Source organism: Aulonocara sp. 'chitande type north' Nkhata Bay, linkage group LG11 (genome assembly GCF_057382095.1).
Source record: "Aulonocara sp. 'chitande type north' Nkhata Bay isolate Kocher_YH1m ecotype deep benthic linkage group LG11, A_spYH_male_GT1.1, whole genome shotgun sequence".
Classification (NCBI taxonomy): Eukaryota; Metazoa; Chordata; class Actinopteri; order Cichliformes; family Cichlidae; genus Aulonocara; species Aulonocara sp. 'chitande type north' Nkhata Bay.
In genome coordinates this window covers 11,685,074-11,701,683 of record NC_141354.1, presented here as the reverse complement: position 1 = coordinate 11,701,683, position 16,610 = coordinate 11,685,074, and the positions used below count along the sequence as shown (strand labels likewise).

At 39.4% G+C, this 16,610-nt stretch overlaps 1 protein-coding gene across 1 annotated transcript in view; it reads left to right on the top strand.

The window, feature by feature from the left end:
• Positions 1 to 204: 204 nt before the first annotated feature.
• The window catches only part of bckdhb (branched chain keto acid dehydrogenase E1 subunit beta), an 82,634-nt gene continuing 66,228 nt past the window's right edge, over positions 205 to 16,610 (top strand). The window contains exons 1-6 of the mRNA XM_086310574.1: positions 205 to 505; positions 2,802 to 2,879; positions 3,073 to 3,141; positions 7,506 to 7,639; positions 10,166 to 10,321; positions 12,174 to 12,282. Coding sequence (XP_086166700.1) covers positions 328 to 505; positions 2,802 to 2,879; positions 3,073 to 3,141; positions 7,506 to 7,639; positions 10,166 to 10,321; positions 12,174 to 12,282 — 724 coding nt within the window. The 5' untranslated portion in view covers positions 205 to 327. The remainder of the gene's footprint in view (positions 506 to 2,801; positions 2,880 to 3,072; positions 3,142 to 7,505; positions 7,640 to 10,165; positions 10,322 to 12,173; positions 12,283 to 16,610) is intronic.

Sequence of the window (16,610 nt, the reverse complement as noted above, 5' to 3'; positions counted from 1 at the left end):
ACTGCGTACACCACCCTCCCTTTTGACCAATCACGGCCTCACTCGCTGAGGCTGAGGCAGGAAGAAAAGAGCTCTCACTCCGCCACCATTCCCAGAAATCACAAAGAGTGGGGTCTCTCCTACTCGTATTCTAATGAGTATAGCAATATTTGTTTTAAACAAGCTAGCATGAAATCTCTCAGCGTCGTTTACTGAAGCTTTTGGGAAAGTCCCGGAAGTTGATCGGGAGCGAAACAATTCCCTCCGCTAGAATTGGGAGCTTGCTCTAATAGACGATCTTTAGTCGTAGGTTCATCTTGCCCTCCCTGTTCACTTATAACAACAGTGATGGCGGCTGCTGCTCGGCTCTTCCTTCGAGGTGCAAACTCGAAACTTTCCATCGCTCCCGGCTCCCTGGGGACCACGCTGCTAAAACTGTCGCCGAACTGCAGCTCCCGCACAAAAACACAACGAAGGCATGCGGCACACTTTACCTTTCAGCCTGACCCCGTCCCGTCTCAGTACGGTGAGTGTTTGGCTAACCGGCTAACATGGGGGAGCGGGTCGTGTTGATACCGCTGGAATGTCCTCAGTTCAACCGAGAAATGAGCTGTCACCGTGAATTACACCGTGTATGGTTAAAGGGCGTGAAACAGCTGCACGTGGGGTCTTCTGTTTACTTGTTAAGTCAGAGCAAAAACATTTCTGGCACAACTTCACCTACTTCCAAGGTGCATGGAGAGAATGAAAGAATTCACAATGCAGGAACTCCGGCAACACTTAAGGGAAGACTTTAAGTCTTGTGGCCTTCATCAGGGTCTTGTGACATACTGTCATGTTGTTCATCTTCCCGTAAGTGTTGCTGGAGTTCCACCTTCATCGTCCCTTTGTGAAGCTGTTGTGAAGCTGTCCTCATCATGGAAAGGATCCTACAGTATTATCCTCAACTCTTGACGGCAAGGCTCACCAGTGTGTTGTTGGTGGTGTTTTTTTAAATTATTATTATTATCATTATTTTATTCTAGAATAAACCAAAATGGGGATTTGGACATTTTATGTTTAACCTCCTAAGACCCGAACTCTTCCACAACATACATTTTAATTTCTCTTTGATATTTGGGCATATTGGGGCCCGATGAATGTAAAAACAAAGAATTACCAGATTTTCTTTTTTTTTTTTTACCTTATTTTTGTTTTTAAGGAAAATAAGAGCCACGTATGAGGATATTCGTTTAAATTTTTTGATAGAACAGTAGCAGTATAATGTCCTCGTAAGTGGATATCAGGCCCTTGTAGAGCAAAATTGAGTATTTTGGTCTAAATAACCCAAAATGTGATGTCCACATATGTGGACGCCAGGTCCAAGGAGGTTAATGCAGTGTCTTTGTTTAGGCCCCCCAAAGGATGCTCTGTTTCACTTACATGAAAAGCTCGTGCATCTTGTGGGTTCATAGCCACAGCGTTCATACGACTTCTTGTAAATGGGTCCAGTCTTTTTACCTGGTTAATGAATGCTGAAATAACAAAGCAATAGCACACACCATTGCAGAAAACAGCCCTCGACTTACTTGTTGCCAGACAAGTGAAAGATTTCTGGTTTGATGCTGGGAGGAGACACTGTCTCTTGGCTCAGGAAGGGCACCTGGTGTAAAACTGAGAAAATAAAACATTCAAAGCTACCTGCTGCTACTAAGGAAGTAACTAAAAATGTATTTAATTTTTCCTTGTAGTGTGATCTAGTCCCAGGCTCTAAGCTGATTGCTTATTCTGTAATATACTTTTACTTGATCCAGAATCACAACATGGTACTGAAAATTGTAGGTGGGAATCACCTGACACCCCACAATACAATATTATCACAATACTTTAATCCAAATTTTTAACATTTTGCAATAAGCTGAGTAATTCAAAACATAAAGTTCAATTTCAAATTGTTTCAACTGCAAATTATGTACTCAGAGTTAAACTTTTTCAATATCTGTCTTATCCAATAAAATAATGTTATCAGATTTTAGTTATTTTGTTTTTTGTTGTTGGAAAAAAAAAGATGGTGTCAGTCTACTATCAGTCTGCAATTCAGTGAAGTCAAGTTGCCAACTCTTGAACATGTTTTTAAAAATACAGCAATTAACTGCTATAAATCCTCATAAATCACATATCTGTTGTTGTCTGTATGGACAGAAAGTCACATTTCACTACTCCATTTGTGCTCATCAGCCTTCCTGTTCTGTAGGAATATAACCAGAATACAACCAGCTGGTAGCCAGTTGGCTCAGGTCCTATCGAGTTGTGCTCATTGATAAATATTCATCCAGATTGATGGCAACATGGTGGCAATCTGTATGCGTTTATAAATTAAACAGCAGTTATTTGCAAACCTTCGACAACCTGTCTGAGAATGATTGCAGAAAGGTTGCCTTCTTTCAAGCGAGTTGAGCCCTCTTTTTTGTTGTGCTTTAATTTATTTATTAAAATATCCATATTTGGCATGCCTGCGTCAATACAATATCGCAATGTTGTAATATAAAATATACAATAAATTGCAAAAATATATTGTAATCAAATATTGTAAAACCATGCTGTATCATTTTTTCTTTGCTTTTTTTCCTTTCCTGCCCTTGTTGAAAACATGCTATTCTTTTGTGTTCTTTAATTTGTAACACAGTGTGTACTCCATTGAAAACAGGAAATCAAATCACAGTTGATGTGTTTTTCCTGCAGTACCTGTTCAGTTGAGGCCTAGTTGTGTAAAACCATTAAGACACGTATTTTTTTATGTGTGAAGTTCTTCATTTTTTTTAAATTAAGTGTTTCACCTTAAGGTCCTACCCAGAAGATGAACTTGTTCCAGTCCATTACGAGTGCCTTGGACAACACTCTGGCCAGCGATCCTACCGCAGGTAAAAGGCACGCAGACACACTCTGTAAACCTCCAGGCTGCCTAACAATCATGAAAGTATGAATCAAGCTGTCCAAGTTATTGAAATCTAAAACATTCAAAGTGGCTTAATCTAAGGAGTTTTCAGTATTTTTCACTCTTGCGTACTTGAGCACTAACGGTGCTGACTGTATTGTACTCTTGTTTCTCTGCAGTCATCTTTGGGGAAGATGTCGCCTTCGGTGGAGTGTTCCGATGCACAGTGGGGCTGAGGGACAAATATGGTAAGATGCTGCTTTCTATTTTAACGCTGACCTTAAAACAAACGAGGTTTACCTGATTTCAGCGATGCGTACCAATGCACGGCATCACAAAAAAATCATAAAAATTTTTCCCTCCTAATTTAAGTTGTTCTTGGTTGGTATATTGGTGGTAAGGAACATAATTTTGAGCTGTCTTAAGTCAGCCTTTTTCCTCATTGACGTTTGCTTGTTTTGGCTCATGGAAGGTGAAGTTCAGGCAGCTGAACAATGGGTGCTCTGTCAGCATTGTGAAGTATTGGGTAACCATTCTGTTTCCCTCTGTTTCTTTTCCATTGTTTAAAGGTTTTTCACCTTGACTATTACAATTACGAGCATCATGGAAAATAATCTCAAAAAGAGCCCCGTTGTAGTCTTGGAAATAGTGCAAAGTCCGCTAAATCTTACACTGTGACCAAAGACTGACTTGTCTTTAGGTTCTTCAAATGCACGGTAGACATTAAGAATCCTTCTCAAAAGTGACACCTGAATAGTTGAAAGGAAAAAAAATGTTAGTAACCTGTTGTCGGTGTGATTTTTTTTTGCCACTAGATGGCAGCAAAACACTGCTGAGAATCTCACCACCCACTGCTCTGGGAAGGGCCAGGTACTGCCTAGCCTTCACCCAGAGGACCAGCATGAGCTACTGGCACACGTGTCAGTCGTTGTAGGGGAAGCCTTACAATGAGCTGATATAGTATGAAGCTCACTGTTATAAGTTTTGTTTTTGGGGCTCATTATTTTCTCTGAAGTTTTCTGATATTCTTAAATAGCACACTCAGAATCCTGCAGGTCGTTCAGACAGATCCTGGTGAAGAGGATCTGGCCTGTATGCAGTCTCAGTGACAGCCGGAGAAGCACAGGTGTAATGTATAATGCAGTCAGTGGACAAGATATACTGAAACTTTTGGCACTGAAATGCAGAGCTCCACAGACATAAATACTGTTTTGTGACATCCACTATTATATTTGTTTAAGCAGTTAAAAAATCGTTTTTATCACAACTATTGAATTCATTAACAGTATATTGTTAAAGTTTTGAAAATTGTAATTTTAATCTTGCCTGATCATTGAGATCCAAATCTTTAAAGAGTGTAATGCTGCAGCTGCTGCTCTGCAGCTCTGACAGTCAACATTTTAACTTGTAATAGTCAGAAAATATCGGGTGTCAATAATAATGTTAATGATGCCTCTGTTCCATTTCTAATCAAGTGTCCATATAACCTGTGACAGACTGCCAGGCAATGTGAGGACTGGGTTTTTTCTGTTTTTGTTTCCACACTTGTTGTCTGTTCAGCTTTAATCCTGCAACCTCTCTGGTAACAGTGTACTCACACTGGACTTTTGTCATGACCTGACTCCTCACTTTGAATAGGATCGGCTCACCTTTATATTGGACAGACTATGAGCTGTGGCTTTTATATCAGCTCAGCGTATTAGGGACCTGATAGGGACCTTATTGATGTCATAGAAAGCCAAGAGTAGGAAACAAAAATACTAAAATAGAGCATTTACAGCAGAGCTAAGCCTAAGCTTCCAGCAGTCAAGGGTTGCTTGCACAGATGCTGACCTCTTGATTTGAAATTTTGGCCATATTTACAAACACCACTGCAACATAATATACAGTATGTGACGGAAAATGAGCAATAGCTTAATAAGTCTGCTATAATACCCATAATTCATAGATGCCTTGTGGCACATTGCTGTCTAAAACGAGGGTCAGAACAGGTCCGTTCATTGAGATCAATCTGATTCACAAGAATTTACATCAGTAACTGTCTCAAAGTACTGTATTAAAGAGACAGCCAGGTTCCTCTGGTTCTGCCGGAGGTCTCTTCCTTGAAAAAGAAGAGACCTCCGGCGGAACCACTCTTAGGGACGGTGAGTATAACCTTGACGCATCCCATTGATGTTATTACAGCTCATTAGGGTTAATTAATGCTGAATTGTGGGAAAACTGAGATAGGGAGCCCCCTGCAGACTGTGTTGAATGACAAATCGAATTTGAGCCTGCAGAGTCTAAGTTCTGTGACTAATTCGTGGTTAAAATGAGGCAATGTCTGCCTGGTCTTAAACTGAAGAAGCTGCTGAGCTTGTTTTTTGTTTTGTTTTGTTTTTTATTCTTGTGCTTTTCAGGCTGTGGTCAAGTTTCCAACCAAAAGCAGTACATATTTTAATTAAATATCAAGAAAATCTTCAAAGGCCAACACTAATTAATATGTCTTCCCTGAATTTGAGTTGAATGACTATTAAGAGTTGGCCACACAGAGAAACAGTTGGTGGAGCTAATTCTCCACACAGATGCTGTTCGTGGGCCACCGCAGAACAAGACATGACTTAATTAAAAGAGTGCCAATCAAACCTCAAGCGAATAAATTGAAGCAATGTGGGAAACTTGGCGTTTCTGTTTTGTTTAAAGCACTGATTTTAGGAAGGTTAGAATCACCTCGCAGGCCCCCTTTGACTCTTTTTTTTTTTTTTTTTCCCTCCCCCCTGCCATTACGTTTTGCGACTCCACTGGAGCAGTTCGAGTTTCAGTGGACAGTTAGGCCACATGCTTCGTGACTTAGCATGTTTGCATTTGTTTCTGGTTTTGATGACAAGTATTAAAATTATTTACTTGTGTTCTAGAATAAAAGGCACATTAATAAAAAACAGCTTGGTGGAAATGCTCTGCATTTGGCTGTCCTGCATGGTAAAGTTTAATTTTTTTTTTCAGTTTCAACCTGTGGAGAAAAATGTAGTTTGGCATTTAAAAAGGAGGAAAAAAAGTTTTTTGTTTTTTTTTTTGTCTCCACAGTGTCATTCAGTTATGACGTATTATTTAAAAGAAGATGACCACTTTGGTTTGGTTGTATCATTGACCACCATAGTAGTAAATCTGTTTGGGTACACAAATGTCTAATGACATGGCAACAGCACCCAAATAGCAACTCACACTGTCTTCCATTAAACTCTGCCACTCCATAACACAAGCGTGGAGACTGACTGTGTGTGTGCAGCAACAGAATTTAATTGTTTTCCTCGTTTCTCACAAGGCTGATTGGCTAATTGGATGTCAATAGATTTCCTTTCTTGTTTACATTTTCGGTGGATATTTGTATGCAGCCTGGAAATGGCGAGAAGTCTCAAACGCACCCTACAGCGCTGCCTTTTTGTTTTCATTGACGTCACAAGTGTTGACCTTTTGGAAGGGGATCATTATTTTCCATCTCATCCTTGTGTACAGTGACGAGAGCAAAGCTGTTTTTATTCCTCTCTGTACTGAAAAGGATGGCACACACCTCTGCCCCGCTGCCATTACACACAACAGAGGGGTAATGCAGGGCGGACTCCATATGAATGGCTTTTTACGAGACCGATGCATTCACCTCAGTGATCACTCCTTCCACCTCTGGCTGCCTGTGCTTGATTGCTGTGAGAGCTACAGCGCACTAGCTCTCCTCTCACTCCCGTTTAGCCCGTTGCACTGAATGCAGTGTGGGTGTCAGACAGCTGACTATAAAAGTTCCATGTCGTCTATTTAAAATTGCATTCTAGACTCACGAAGCACAAACAGCAACACAACAGAGTTATTTTGGCATCACTTGATGTGTGTTTGTGTGTGTGTGTGTGTGTGTGTGGAGGCTTTTTTGTGTTATTACTTACTACTGATTGCTTTGATGACACAGAAGCTCACACACGTTATTTACTGTCACTTTCACATGAGGCTGCTTTTTTTTTTTTCATTTTTGAGGTCGGCCTCAGTCTGAGCAGCGAGGCACTAAATTTTGATCACTTAATTGTGTGTTCCTCCGAGGGGTGGGGGTGGGGGTTTGGTTGTGGTGCCGCGGTTGCTAATTGAACTTTGTGAGTCCAGAGGGCACATAAGGGCAGAGTTTCGCTGCTGAGAAGCACACTTCCCAGAGAAACAGAAAAAGCACTGGGCTGGCAAATACACAAAGATGAGAGCAAAAAATAACATTCTCAGCCCAAATTTAGTGCAACACTCTTGCGGTTCTTTCTCAGATTATAGGGTGGAGATTGCAAAATAGTATTTTTTTTTTCTTTCCTGTTTTTACTCCATGGGGGTTGTGTGTTTGTTGCAGGTTTGGTTAGTTACAGCTCAGGAGAAGTCATCAGCTTCTCAGTTCATTTATTTTAGGACCACATGGCATTGTAACGGTGGGTTTCTCTGGGATCTCCTCAGTCAGGTGTGAAAAGTCTCAGAAATTTCTCTGAATCAATGCATTATCCAGCAAACCTGAAACCTTAAAAGCTCAGTGAGAACTTATTTTTTTTCTGTGTGTGTGTGTGTGTGTGTGTGTGTGTGTGTGTGTGTTACCTTCCTAATTTTTTCTTGTCACCAGGTAAGGACCGAGTCTTCAACACTCCTCTTTGTGAGCAGGGGATTGTGGGATTTGGCATTGGTGTAGCTGTCGCTGGTGCCACAGCCATCGCTGAGATCCAGTTTGCTGACTACATCTTTCCTGCTTTTGACCAGGTATGGCGCTGCCTTGCTCTGTGACAAAGTAATGTGAGTATTCGTACAGGTCCAGAAATATCAACATGTCCATGAAGGAACTGTCTGTTTTTTAAAAATCTGCTGTATTTTTTTTTTTTTTTTTTTTTTTCCAGTATTTTTTAAGCTCTCGTGATTTCATACGTACTGGGGGAAAAAGCACATGAAATTTTCAGACTGCTACCAAAATAATTTTAAACCCATTCCAATGGTTACAGTCTGAAGCCTGAGTTGTTTTTGGCTTAGCATGAATTTTTAAAAAGTGTAAGTGATGTCTGTGATGCTGAGCAGAAATCTCACATTCATTTTACATTGTGGCCTGCATGCAGTCTGTAGTGTGAAAAAAAGAGTTTACATTTAAATTAAAAAAGTTTTTGCTAAATCATGAAAAATGGACCCACTGTAAATAAATAAATATATAGATTATATAGAAATTAGACCTTTTTTAGAGTAGATGGTGGAAAATAAGAACTTTTCTGTCATTTCCATGTACAGTATTGGATTGTTTGCAATTCTGTAAGTAACCAAAATAAGTTTTCTGTATTTTATTTACTGCCATAACAGTCAAGACAATGTTTGTATATGTATTCCTGTTGTTTGCATATAGGTGTTTTTTTTTAATGACTTTTTTGTAGTTGTTTTTATTACTGTTTTTTTTTTTTTTAACTACATTAATCCACCAACAAATGTCATTAAATCTTTCTACAAGGACAAATAAAGAATCTTAATTGTTAATTTATAACTTAATTAGTATTTAGTATGAATGGCAGTGAGGAGCTCTTTATCTGTCGGAAAAGCTGTGAAACTTCAATATCAAAAAGTTGAAAAACTATGCACTTCTTCACAATTTCCCAAGCCATCCAGTGGGCCGGATTGGAGTCTTTACCAGACCGATTCTGGCCCCCGTGCCTTATGTTTGACACCCGTGATGTAGAGTAACAGAAACAAGTACCTGCTTGCTTGATCTGTTTTCTGGTGTTCAGATGTTCTGTATAGTAGTTTGGATGTACAATAGATCCTGAAGAAGCTTTTTTTTTTTTTTAAATCCTTGTAACACAAGAGAAACCTGGGTTACAGGAGGTCTCTGAATTAAGCCTGTAACTTGTTCAGGTTAGAAAACCTGTTAATGGGTAAATATCCATGTGCTGAATTTGATGTGAGGTTTAAATTTTTATCTATCTTGGCAGCTAAAATTTGAAATTAGAAGGCTGTTTACAGATAAGCAGTTGATATACCTTCTTGTGGTACGGGTACATGCTGTGTTTACCTTTTGCAGGTCTCAGCTCTGCTGTTGTCACAAAGTGTTGCTGAATCTTCAAATTGATGCCTAAAAGTCTTGGATGTGATCATGTTTGCGTTTGCATTTGCATTCCTAGTGGTATTCTCAGTGTTCCTAGTGGCACCCATATTTCTCCCATATTAACTTCCCTTCATTAGCTCTGAATCCAGAACATAATTTAAAGTCCTTCTCATCACATGTAAGGTCTTGGATAACGAGGCCTCATCTTAACTTAAAGAATTCATATAAATCAAATAGAGTACCTTACTTACTTTACTTTCTTTGTTTTACTTTACAATATAAAACACCTCGAAGTAACTGTTGTTGTGATTGACAGTCAGCATCCTCGCATACGTCTCTCACTCAATATCTTTAGAAGCTTCAAGCAAAGACAGACAGAATGGGGGAAAAATGAACCTTTTACTCGTTGCTTTTCATATTTAGCTTCTATCTCCTTTGTTCTGCATATTTCTTGCAGCAGACCTTGAATGTCTGTTATTTAATATTTCTACAGCCTTGTACAGAAACATCAGCAGAACAAAAGAAGCCCTTTAAACAACCCCCTGCTTCAAAGCTTTGCTACAGAAGATTAATGTGACGTTAACACACTTAGCAGCACGTTGGGCAGTGCTGCTGTTTAACCATGCATATATGTTGACACCAGTGTCATCCTGTGTATTCTTGCCCTCCACAAGATAAATGCGAGTCTCGCTGCTATGTCAAGGCGACATGAAACAAAATATGCGATTGTGGAGCCAGTTTTTAAGACCCTCCTATTGTGACGCAGACAAACAGTAGATTAAATCTGGTGTCGGGCCTTGACTGGGATCCCTCTCGCCTTCTGCGCTCTCACTTAACACGATGGAGTCCAAACTGACCTTAGAGAGTAGTAAAAGGCGAATTAACAGTCCACCTGAGCTTCGGGGAGGGAAAATTTGGGACACCTTTTTGGTGGAAGCCCAGTGTCTGAAACTGTAGATGTAAAAGAAACCAAAGACACTTGAGGTGATGGCGCTCGTTAAAAATTAAGTGACGTTTTAATATCTTTAAGGGGAATAGCAGAGAGAATGCCTCCACACATGAAGCCAGGTCTTTATTCACAGAAACCAAAGAAAGTGCTCTGTTTTTGTTGGGATGTTTTTGCAAAGTAGTTTCCCTTATGTTTACATGACTATGTTCTGGACTAATTTGCTGGTGCATTAATCTAAATTATTATTATCACTTTCCAGATAGTCAACGAAGCAGCCAAGTACCGCTACCGTTCAGGGAACATGTTCGACTGCGGCAACCTCACTATTCGGGCTCCGTGGGGGTGCGTCGGCCATGGATCCCTTTACCACTCTCAAAGTCCCGAAGCCTTCTTTGCTCACTGCCCGGGCCTCAAGGTCAGTCCACTGCTTCACTGTATATGCATTTCCTTTAGACATTTGTGGGCGTTTAATCTGAATTTCATCTCTCACCTGAAAGCAGAATTTGAAAGTCTACTAGCAAAACCATATAGAAGTTGTAAATAGGCTGATCATTACTCTTTGTATTTTTAGTTATTTCATTATTTTTATAACTTTTCCTGCACCATCATCAGTGGTGATGCAATTAAAAATTATTTCCAAATTTTTCACAACAGTCAAAACAGTATAAGTTAAACTGTCCAGTTTAGATTACTTACACTAGAAGTGCTGAGATGGAGGGGGATATGAACTGGCCTGAGGAAAACCAACAATAAGGTTGTGATCCTGCCTCAAGTGCAGTCGAAGAGTTACGGTGTTCCAAAGAAATGGTGCTCAGAACAGAGCACCCACATTTTTGCTTTGAATTGCACCTCTTCTTTACCCTCTCTACTAATGTTTTTGAGTTTCTGCTGCCATTTTTGAACTGTTTGAATTTGGCATATCTGATGCAGGTAGTGATGCAGTTTTCAGTAGAACCTCTAGTTCATCTCAGCTCTGCCACCTCCTAACTCCACTTGAAAACATTTGCACACATCACTTTTTTGGGTTTCTTTCTTCTTCAGTCAGCTAAATGAAAGTAAGCAGCATAAGAGGCAAGGCTCATCACTGAGGCTAGCATCTCTGCCATTCAGAATTATATGACTGGCAGCTATGGGCATTTAAAGAAAGCAAAAACTATAGAAACAGATCACTACAACAGTGGAGGAGTAGAATAAAGGGGATGTCTTACAGTGGATCCGGAAAGTATTCACAATGCTGCATTTGTTCCACGTTTTGTCATGTTAAAGCCTTATTCCAAAATGGATTAAATTCATTTTTCACCTCAAACTATAACACGCCATAATGACAAAGGGAAACAAGTTTACTTGAAATTCTTGTGTGTTCTTGTAGAGAACAAAGCATCTGTATGTGTGTGTGAAAAGGGCCTGAGGAATGAAATTATTCATCAGTCCTGTGATACTGTCAGTGCAACTACTTTTAATCCAGGAGTTTTCTCATATACTTCCATCTGAGGTCTGTAAAGTTTACAGCTGCAGTTCATCCCCTGTGAGTAATAAATGGGTCTTCCAGTATAAGGTCACAAACTGATAAATCCTTGTGCATAATCAGCCCGGTTCCCTCCCTCTGAGGGTCGGTCTCAATACACAGAAATGATTTAGCTCTGGTAAATACACAGTGCTGCAGTTAAACCTGGATTTTGCCTTAAGTACAGCAGAACCACTGTAGTGTGCAGTAGCATGCATTGGGCGATATGGCTCGGTTGTGGGATGCAACTACACTTTCAAGCACACGTGTAGAATGCATACAGTGGGTTGAGCATACTTGCCTGTGAGCCAGAGGCAGCAAGAACAGCAAGACCCAAAACAAAACAAAGCAGATGTCAATATCAGCAGATGTGATACTGATTAAATCAGATCCAGAATGAAAAAGAGGAGTAGGTGAGTTGCAAAGTGGCTTGTCGATACAGGGCGTCAGTAGGCAGGCTAAAGCAGCACGCCTGAAATAAAAGTGAGACAATTGGATCTTTTAGTATAAAACATCTGGAACCTTACAATTCTCGATTAGAGAATGGGCAAAACACCGCAATTCATTTGAAACCACTTTTTGTATGCGTTTAAGTTTGTATAGTTGGGTATCAGTTTAAAGCATGTTGGACTATATGATGATATTCTCTACAGTCGAAATGTGAAACCGATTTAAACGTTTAAATATTCCATTCTGTTTAATAGGGAACATTAAGGTCAGTTCATTATATTCTTTGGCCTAACAGATGTCATTTATTTCTCAGGTTGTAATACCTCGTAGTCCAATTCAGGCCAAAGGGCTGCTCCTCTCCTGCATTGCTGACAAGAACCCATGCATTTTCTTTGAGCCGAAGATTCTGTACAGAGCAGCAGGTAAGCTGGTTTGTGTGTAAATGTTACTGTAAAATCAACACACGACTGAAGCTTTGTTGATGTTTGTTCAGTTGTCCTCTCAGCTTTTTTTTTTTTTTTTTTCCCCCCTCAACCTTCTGCTTGGATTCTTTATGAAAAGCAAATGTTCTCCCTCTTTAGAGGTGCGAAGCTAGACAAACAAACAATGTGCCTGACTACAAACAATGTGACTGAGATCAGCTGGGCCACAAGTGTGAAGCAGGCCGTCTAAATGGTCTGTGAAGTGTTGACAGTGGCGAGCTGAACTCGCTCCCCCCTCCGCTCCTTGGGTGCAGTGTTTAGGGGTAGCATGAAAAAGCCCCAAGGCCAGCGTGGCCTTGGGAACACTGCCGGGGTAAACAGTGTCCAGCATTACCAGCATAAACTGTTAACAGTTGTTGAAAGCTGCTGTAAAACAGCACTGCCTCGTCCACATGTTGGTCATTTGATTTCCAAGAATTAAGACAGATGAATTTTTAAAGACTTGACTTGTACCGACAGACTTTAAGAAAAGTGGTGTAGAACCACCGATACCAACTAGTGCAGAACCAGCCTGCCGAAGAGTCCAGTTGGGGCTTGATGGCTTTGTTAAGTGTGGCGGTGGGAGAAATTGAATGGCTCACTGGTTGTCTAAAGGGTTTGTTTCATTCGACGTACAGACCAGAATTATTGTTAGTCTCACAGCCTTCTTAATGACAAAGACATCACCCACAGCTGCCATACCACACTGAAGTAAGGAGTCATGTCGTTGAGTTACGACAGCAGTGTTTCTTTGTAATGAGCGTAAACCGAGTGAATGTGGAAAAACTGAAACATACTGTTGAAACTGCACTCTTTCTCTTCAAGGAAAAAAAGGGGGTGAATTAGTTACTAGATCTTCAATAACATGTGATTTATTTCAACAATGTGCTTGTATGGGCAGTTTTATTGGCCTTGTCCACTTGTGATAGAGCTGATTGTTGTCTGAGTGTCAGCTGTGGTGGCATGTCAATTTTTCATAAATTAGGATTTACTGTTACTAGTTTAAGTTGTGTTTAAAAGTATACATACATTTTCTTTAAAGCAGTGCAGTTTTTTATTACAAAGTCAGTGGCCTATTATGACCATGAGATAGATTATCAGTCTGTCTATTTGTAACTGCTTATCCAGTTCAGGGTCATGGGGAGCTGAAGCTCGTCCCAGCTATTACAGAGAATAAAGCAGGATACACCCTGGACAGGTCGCTAGTCCATCACAGAGTTAACACAGACTGAAAGATAACAACTAACACGTTTATTCAAACATACAGACAATTTAAAATAATCAGTTAATCTAAGGAGAACAAATGATAAGAACTTACAACATGATTATGCCCTTAAAGTAAAATACAGAGTTGTGGTGGACTTGAAATCTTTTGCCCTAGTAAACTCTGTTTCTTAATTTATGTTTATCCTTGATTTTATACGAAATGCACAAAACAAAATGTATAAAAGCAGATTCAAGCTTACTTTCATCATTATTGATGGCTTTAATACCTCAGAGCTATAGCTACTTACTGACAAATGACTGATAAGGGATATAAGAGTGTAATACATGTGTCATGTTTCAGATTTATGTAGTTAATAAAATCAGTTATCATCAATAACTGTAGCCAGGAAGAAGGCAGGTGTTTTTGTTTGCATTATTTCACTGTTGATGCTGTCTGCCTCTTGTGGGATTGACGAAATAGTAGATCGGTGAGATAGTGTATGGAAAAAGAGAGATATTGCCGAGCCTTCCGCAGATCATTTTTACAAGAGCGATTTATTTATTTATGTGCCCATGAGTAATTTTGCTAATAATGTTGGTTGAAGCTAAGAGAAGCGTTGTGTTAAGGGCACCCTCTTCCAACTGCGAGCAAATGGACCCTCCTCAGACTGTGCCCAAATGAAGCCATTCATTTACTCAAACTCATAACAGAAACAAAGACAGTAGCTCCCCCCCCCCCCCCAAAAAAAAACCCCCACCCCATTTTGTTTAAATATAAAAAAAACCATAATGGGTGGGGCAGAAAACAAAGAGAAACTGGCTTCTTTTTTCCATTATACCCATGTTTAAAGGCCTGTCCAGTGTTTATCTGTCTTATACATTCGACCAAACAACAAATACAAAATTAAACAAAAAGTAAGTTAAAAATCAAAATGTCTCTTCCAGCCAACATTTAAAAAAATTTCAGATATAAAGTTAAGTCTTTGTGCGATTTGGCGCATCTCAAATAAATAAATAAATTAATAATCCAAACAGTAGCTATTTTAATACTGAAACAAACAAGAAAAGAAGGTAAAATATTCCCTCCAAACAAAACGTATAAATTCTAAATGCGCAAATCAGTCCAAGCATAATCACATTGCTCCGCCCATCAAAAAGTCTGCGCCTGTGCGAATAATATCGCCTATCATTGGTTATTGGACTGTAGTGATGGGATTTCCGGCTCTTTTTAGAGAACCGGCTCTTTCGGTTCGGCTCACTAAAAAGAGCCGGCTGTTTTGGCTCCGAACCGGCTCTTCAGGTTGTTTTGTTGCTTTAATTAATTTATTATTAACAATAATATAAAATTATGCACAAAAGGAATTACCAATGTAAAAAAAATTTGCGGTTTTATTTATATATGTTTATATATAAATAAATATATGCGGTGGCCCCTAGAGACAAAACACGTACAAATTCCAAAAAGCACATACAAACTCCAAAACACATTTCTAGCATGAACTGAACTTCCAAAATAGAGCTACCTAGATCACTTAAATTACACAATTGAAAGCATGAAAGCATATGTGTATTGTTTGTGTATTTATACACAAGCATTTGTATCTAGTCAAATAATTAAAAAAAAATAATAATAATTTACCTGTTATTACCACACACCAAATCCGGTCGTTGGTACTTGCTGGCTAGCACTTCTGTTGTCTTTTGTACGTGTTTTGGAGTTTGTACGTGCTTCGGAGTTTGTACGTGTTTTTACGTGTTTTGGAGTTTGTACGTGCTTCAGGGTTTGTACGTGCTTCAGAGTTCGTACGTGATTTGAAGTTTGTATGTGCTTTGTCTGTAGGGGCCATCGTAAATATACTTTTATTTATTCACTCCACATAAAATGTAATAAATAAATCATATAATACAAAAAATCAACTATTCACATTTCAACTAACTATTTAAATTTTCAGCTTTTTCCTTTTACAAATTTAAAGTGAAACAACACAAAACACTGGAAACCACAACACAATTAAATATAAATTATAATATGAAAACAAAAAGAACATGCATATTCTCTGTCATATGGGCCTGCATGAATAAACTTCCTGAATCCTTTATCATCTGCATGTAAGAGGCACTTAAAAATCAGCTGTACCATCATTTAGGGCTGGGCGATATATCGAGTTTTAAAAAAAAATATCCATATGTTTTTATACGCGATATAAGATGTGGCAATAGCCTTTATATCGATATAGTCTATGTTACGTTATAATTATAGTTGTGGGGCCACAAGTTTGCCCCTCTTTCGTCCACTTTTGTCTTTACGCAACGTTACTCGACCTCGCCTCTCTCCTTAACTGAACACAACTCCCCCATCGCTTCACCTGCAGCCACAAGATGGACACGGCAAATCTCCGTTAACGAGTTACTGTGCATCGCCCCGTGCGTGGGGCTGGACGGCGTCAACGTGCTAACGAGCTAACCACGCTAACGCCATGCACGGCTTAAAATCCTTTCATTTTCTCAAAAGTTGACAGCGCGCCTTTTGTATGAATTCTGGTTGTGATTGATGACCGCGAACCGATTTAATGTGGTACACGGCGCTCAGCAATCTGTCAAAAAATGTTTTAGTACGACTTTGGCAAGCTACGGAGCTGCACCGCTTGATGGATTGTCGGAGCATTACGGGTACCGAGGAGCCTCGCGTAGTAATACGTACTGTGCTTCAACGTAATATTACCGTATTGTGTGTGTATAAGGACCATAAATGGCACCTGTTAAGAGACATGGTTACGAAGCGGATTTCAAACTCCAGGCTGTCAGTCACGCAGTAGAAGTTGGGAACAGTATGCACAATTGTGAGCTCTTTGTTATGCACAAAAACAACATAGTTTTCTTTTATTTATGGAGCATTATTATTTAATAAATGCTCATAATTTATTTTTGAGTATTTTTTTTTTTTTCATGTACGTCTATGCTGTATGTTAATAGAAGTGCCTGTGTGACATCTGGGACACAGATTTGACTAAGAACTCTCTTTTTGTTCTTACTTTATGGCTTTAAAAAAATATCGAGATATATATCTTATATCGCCATCCAGC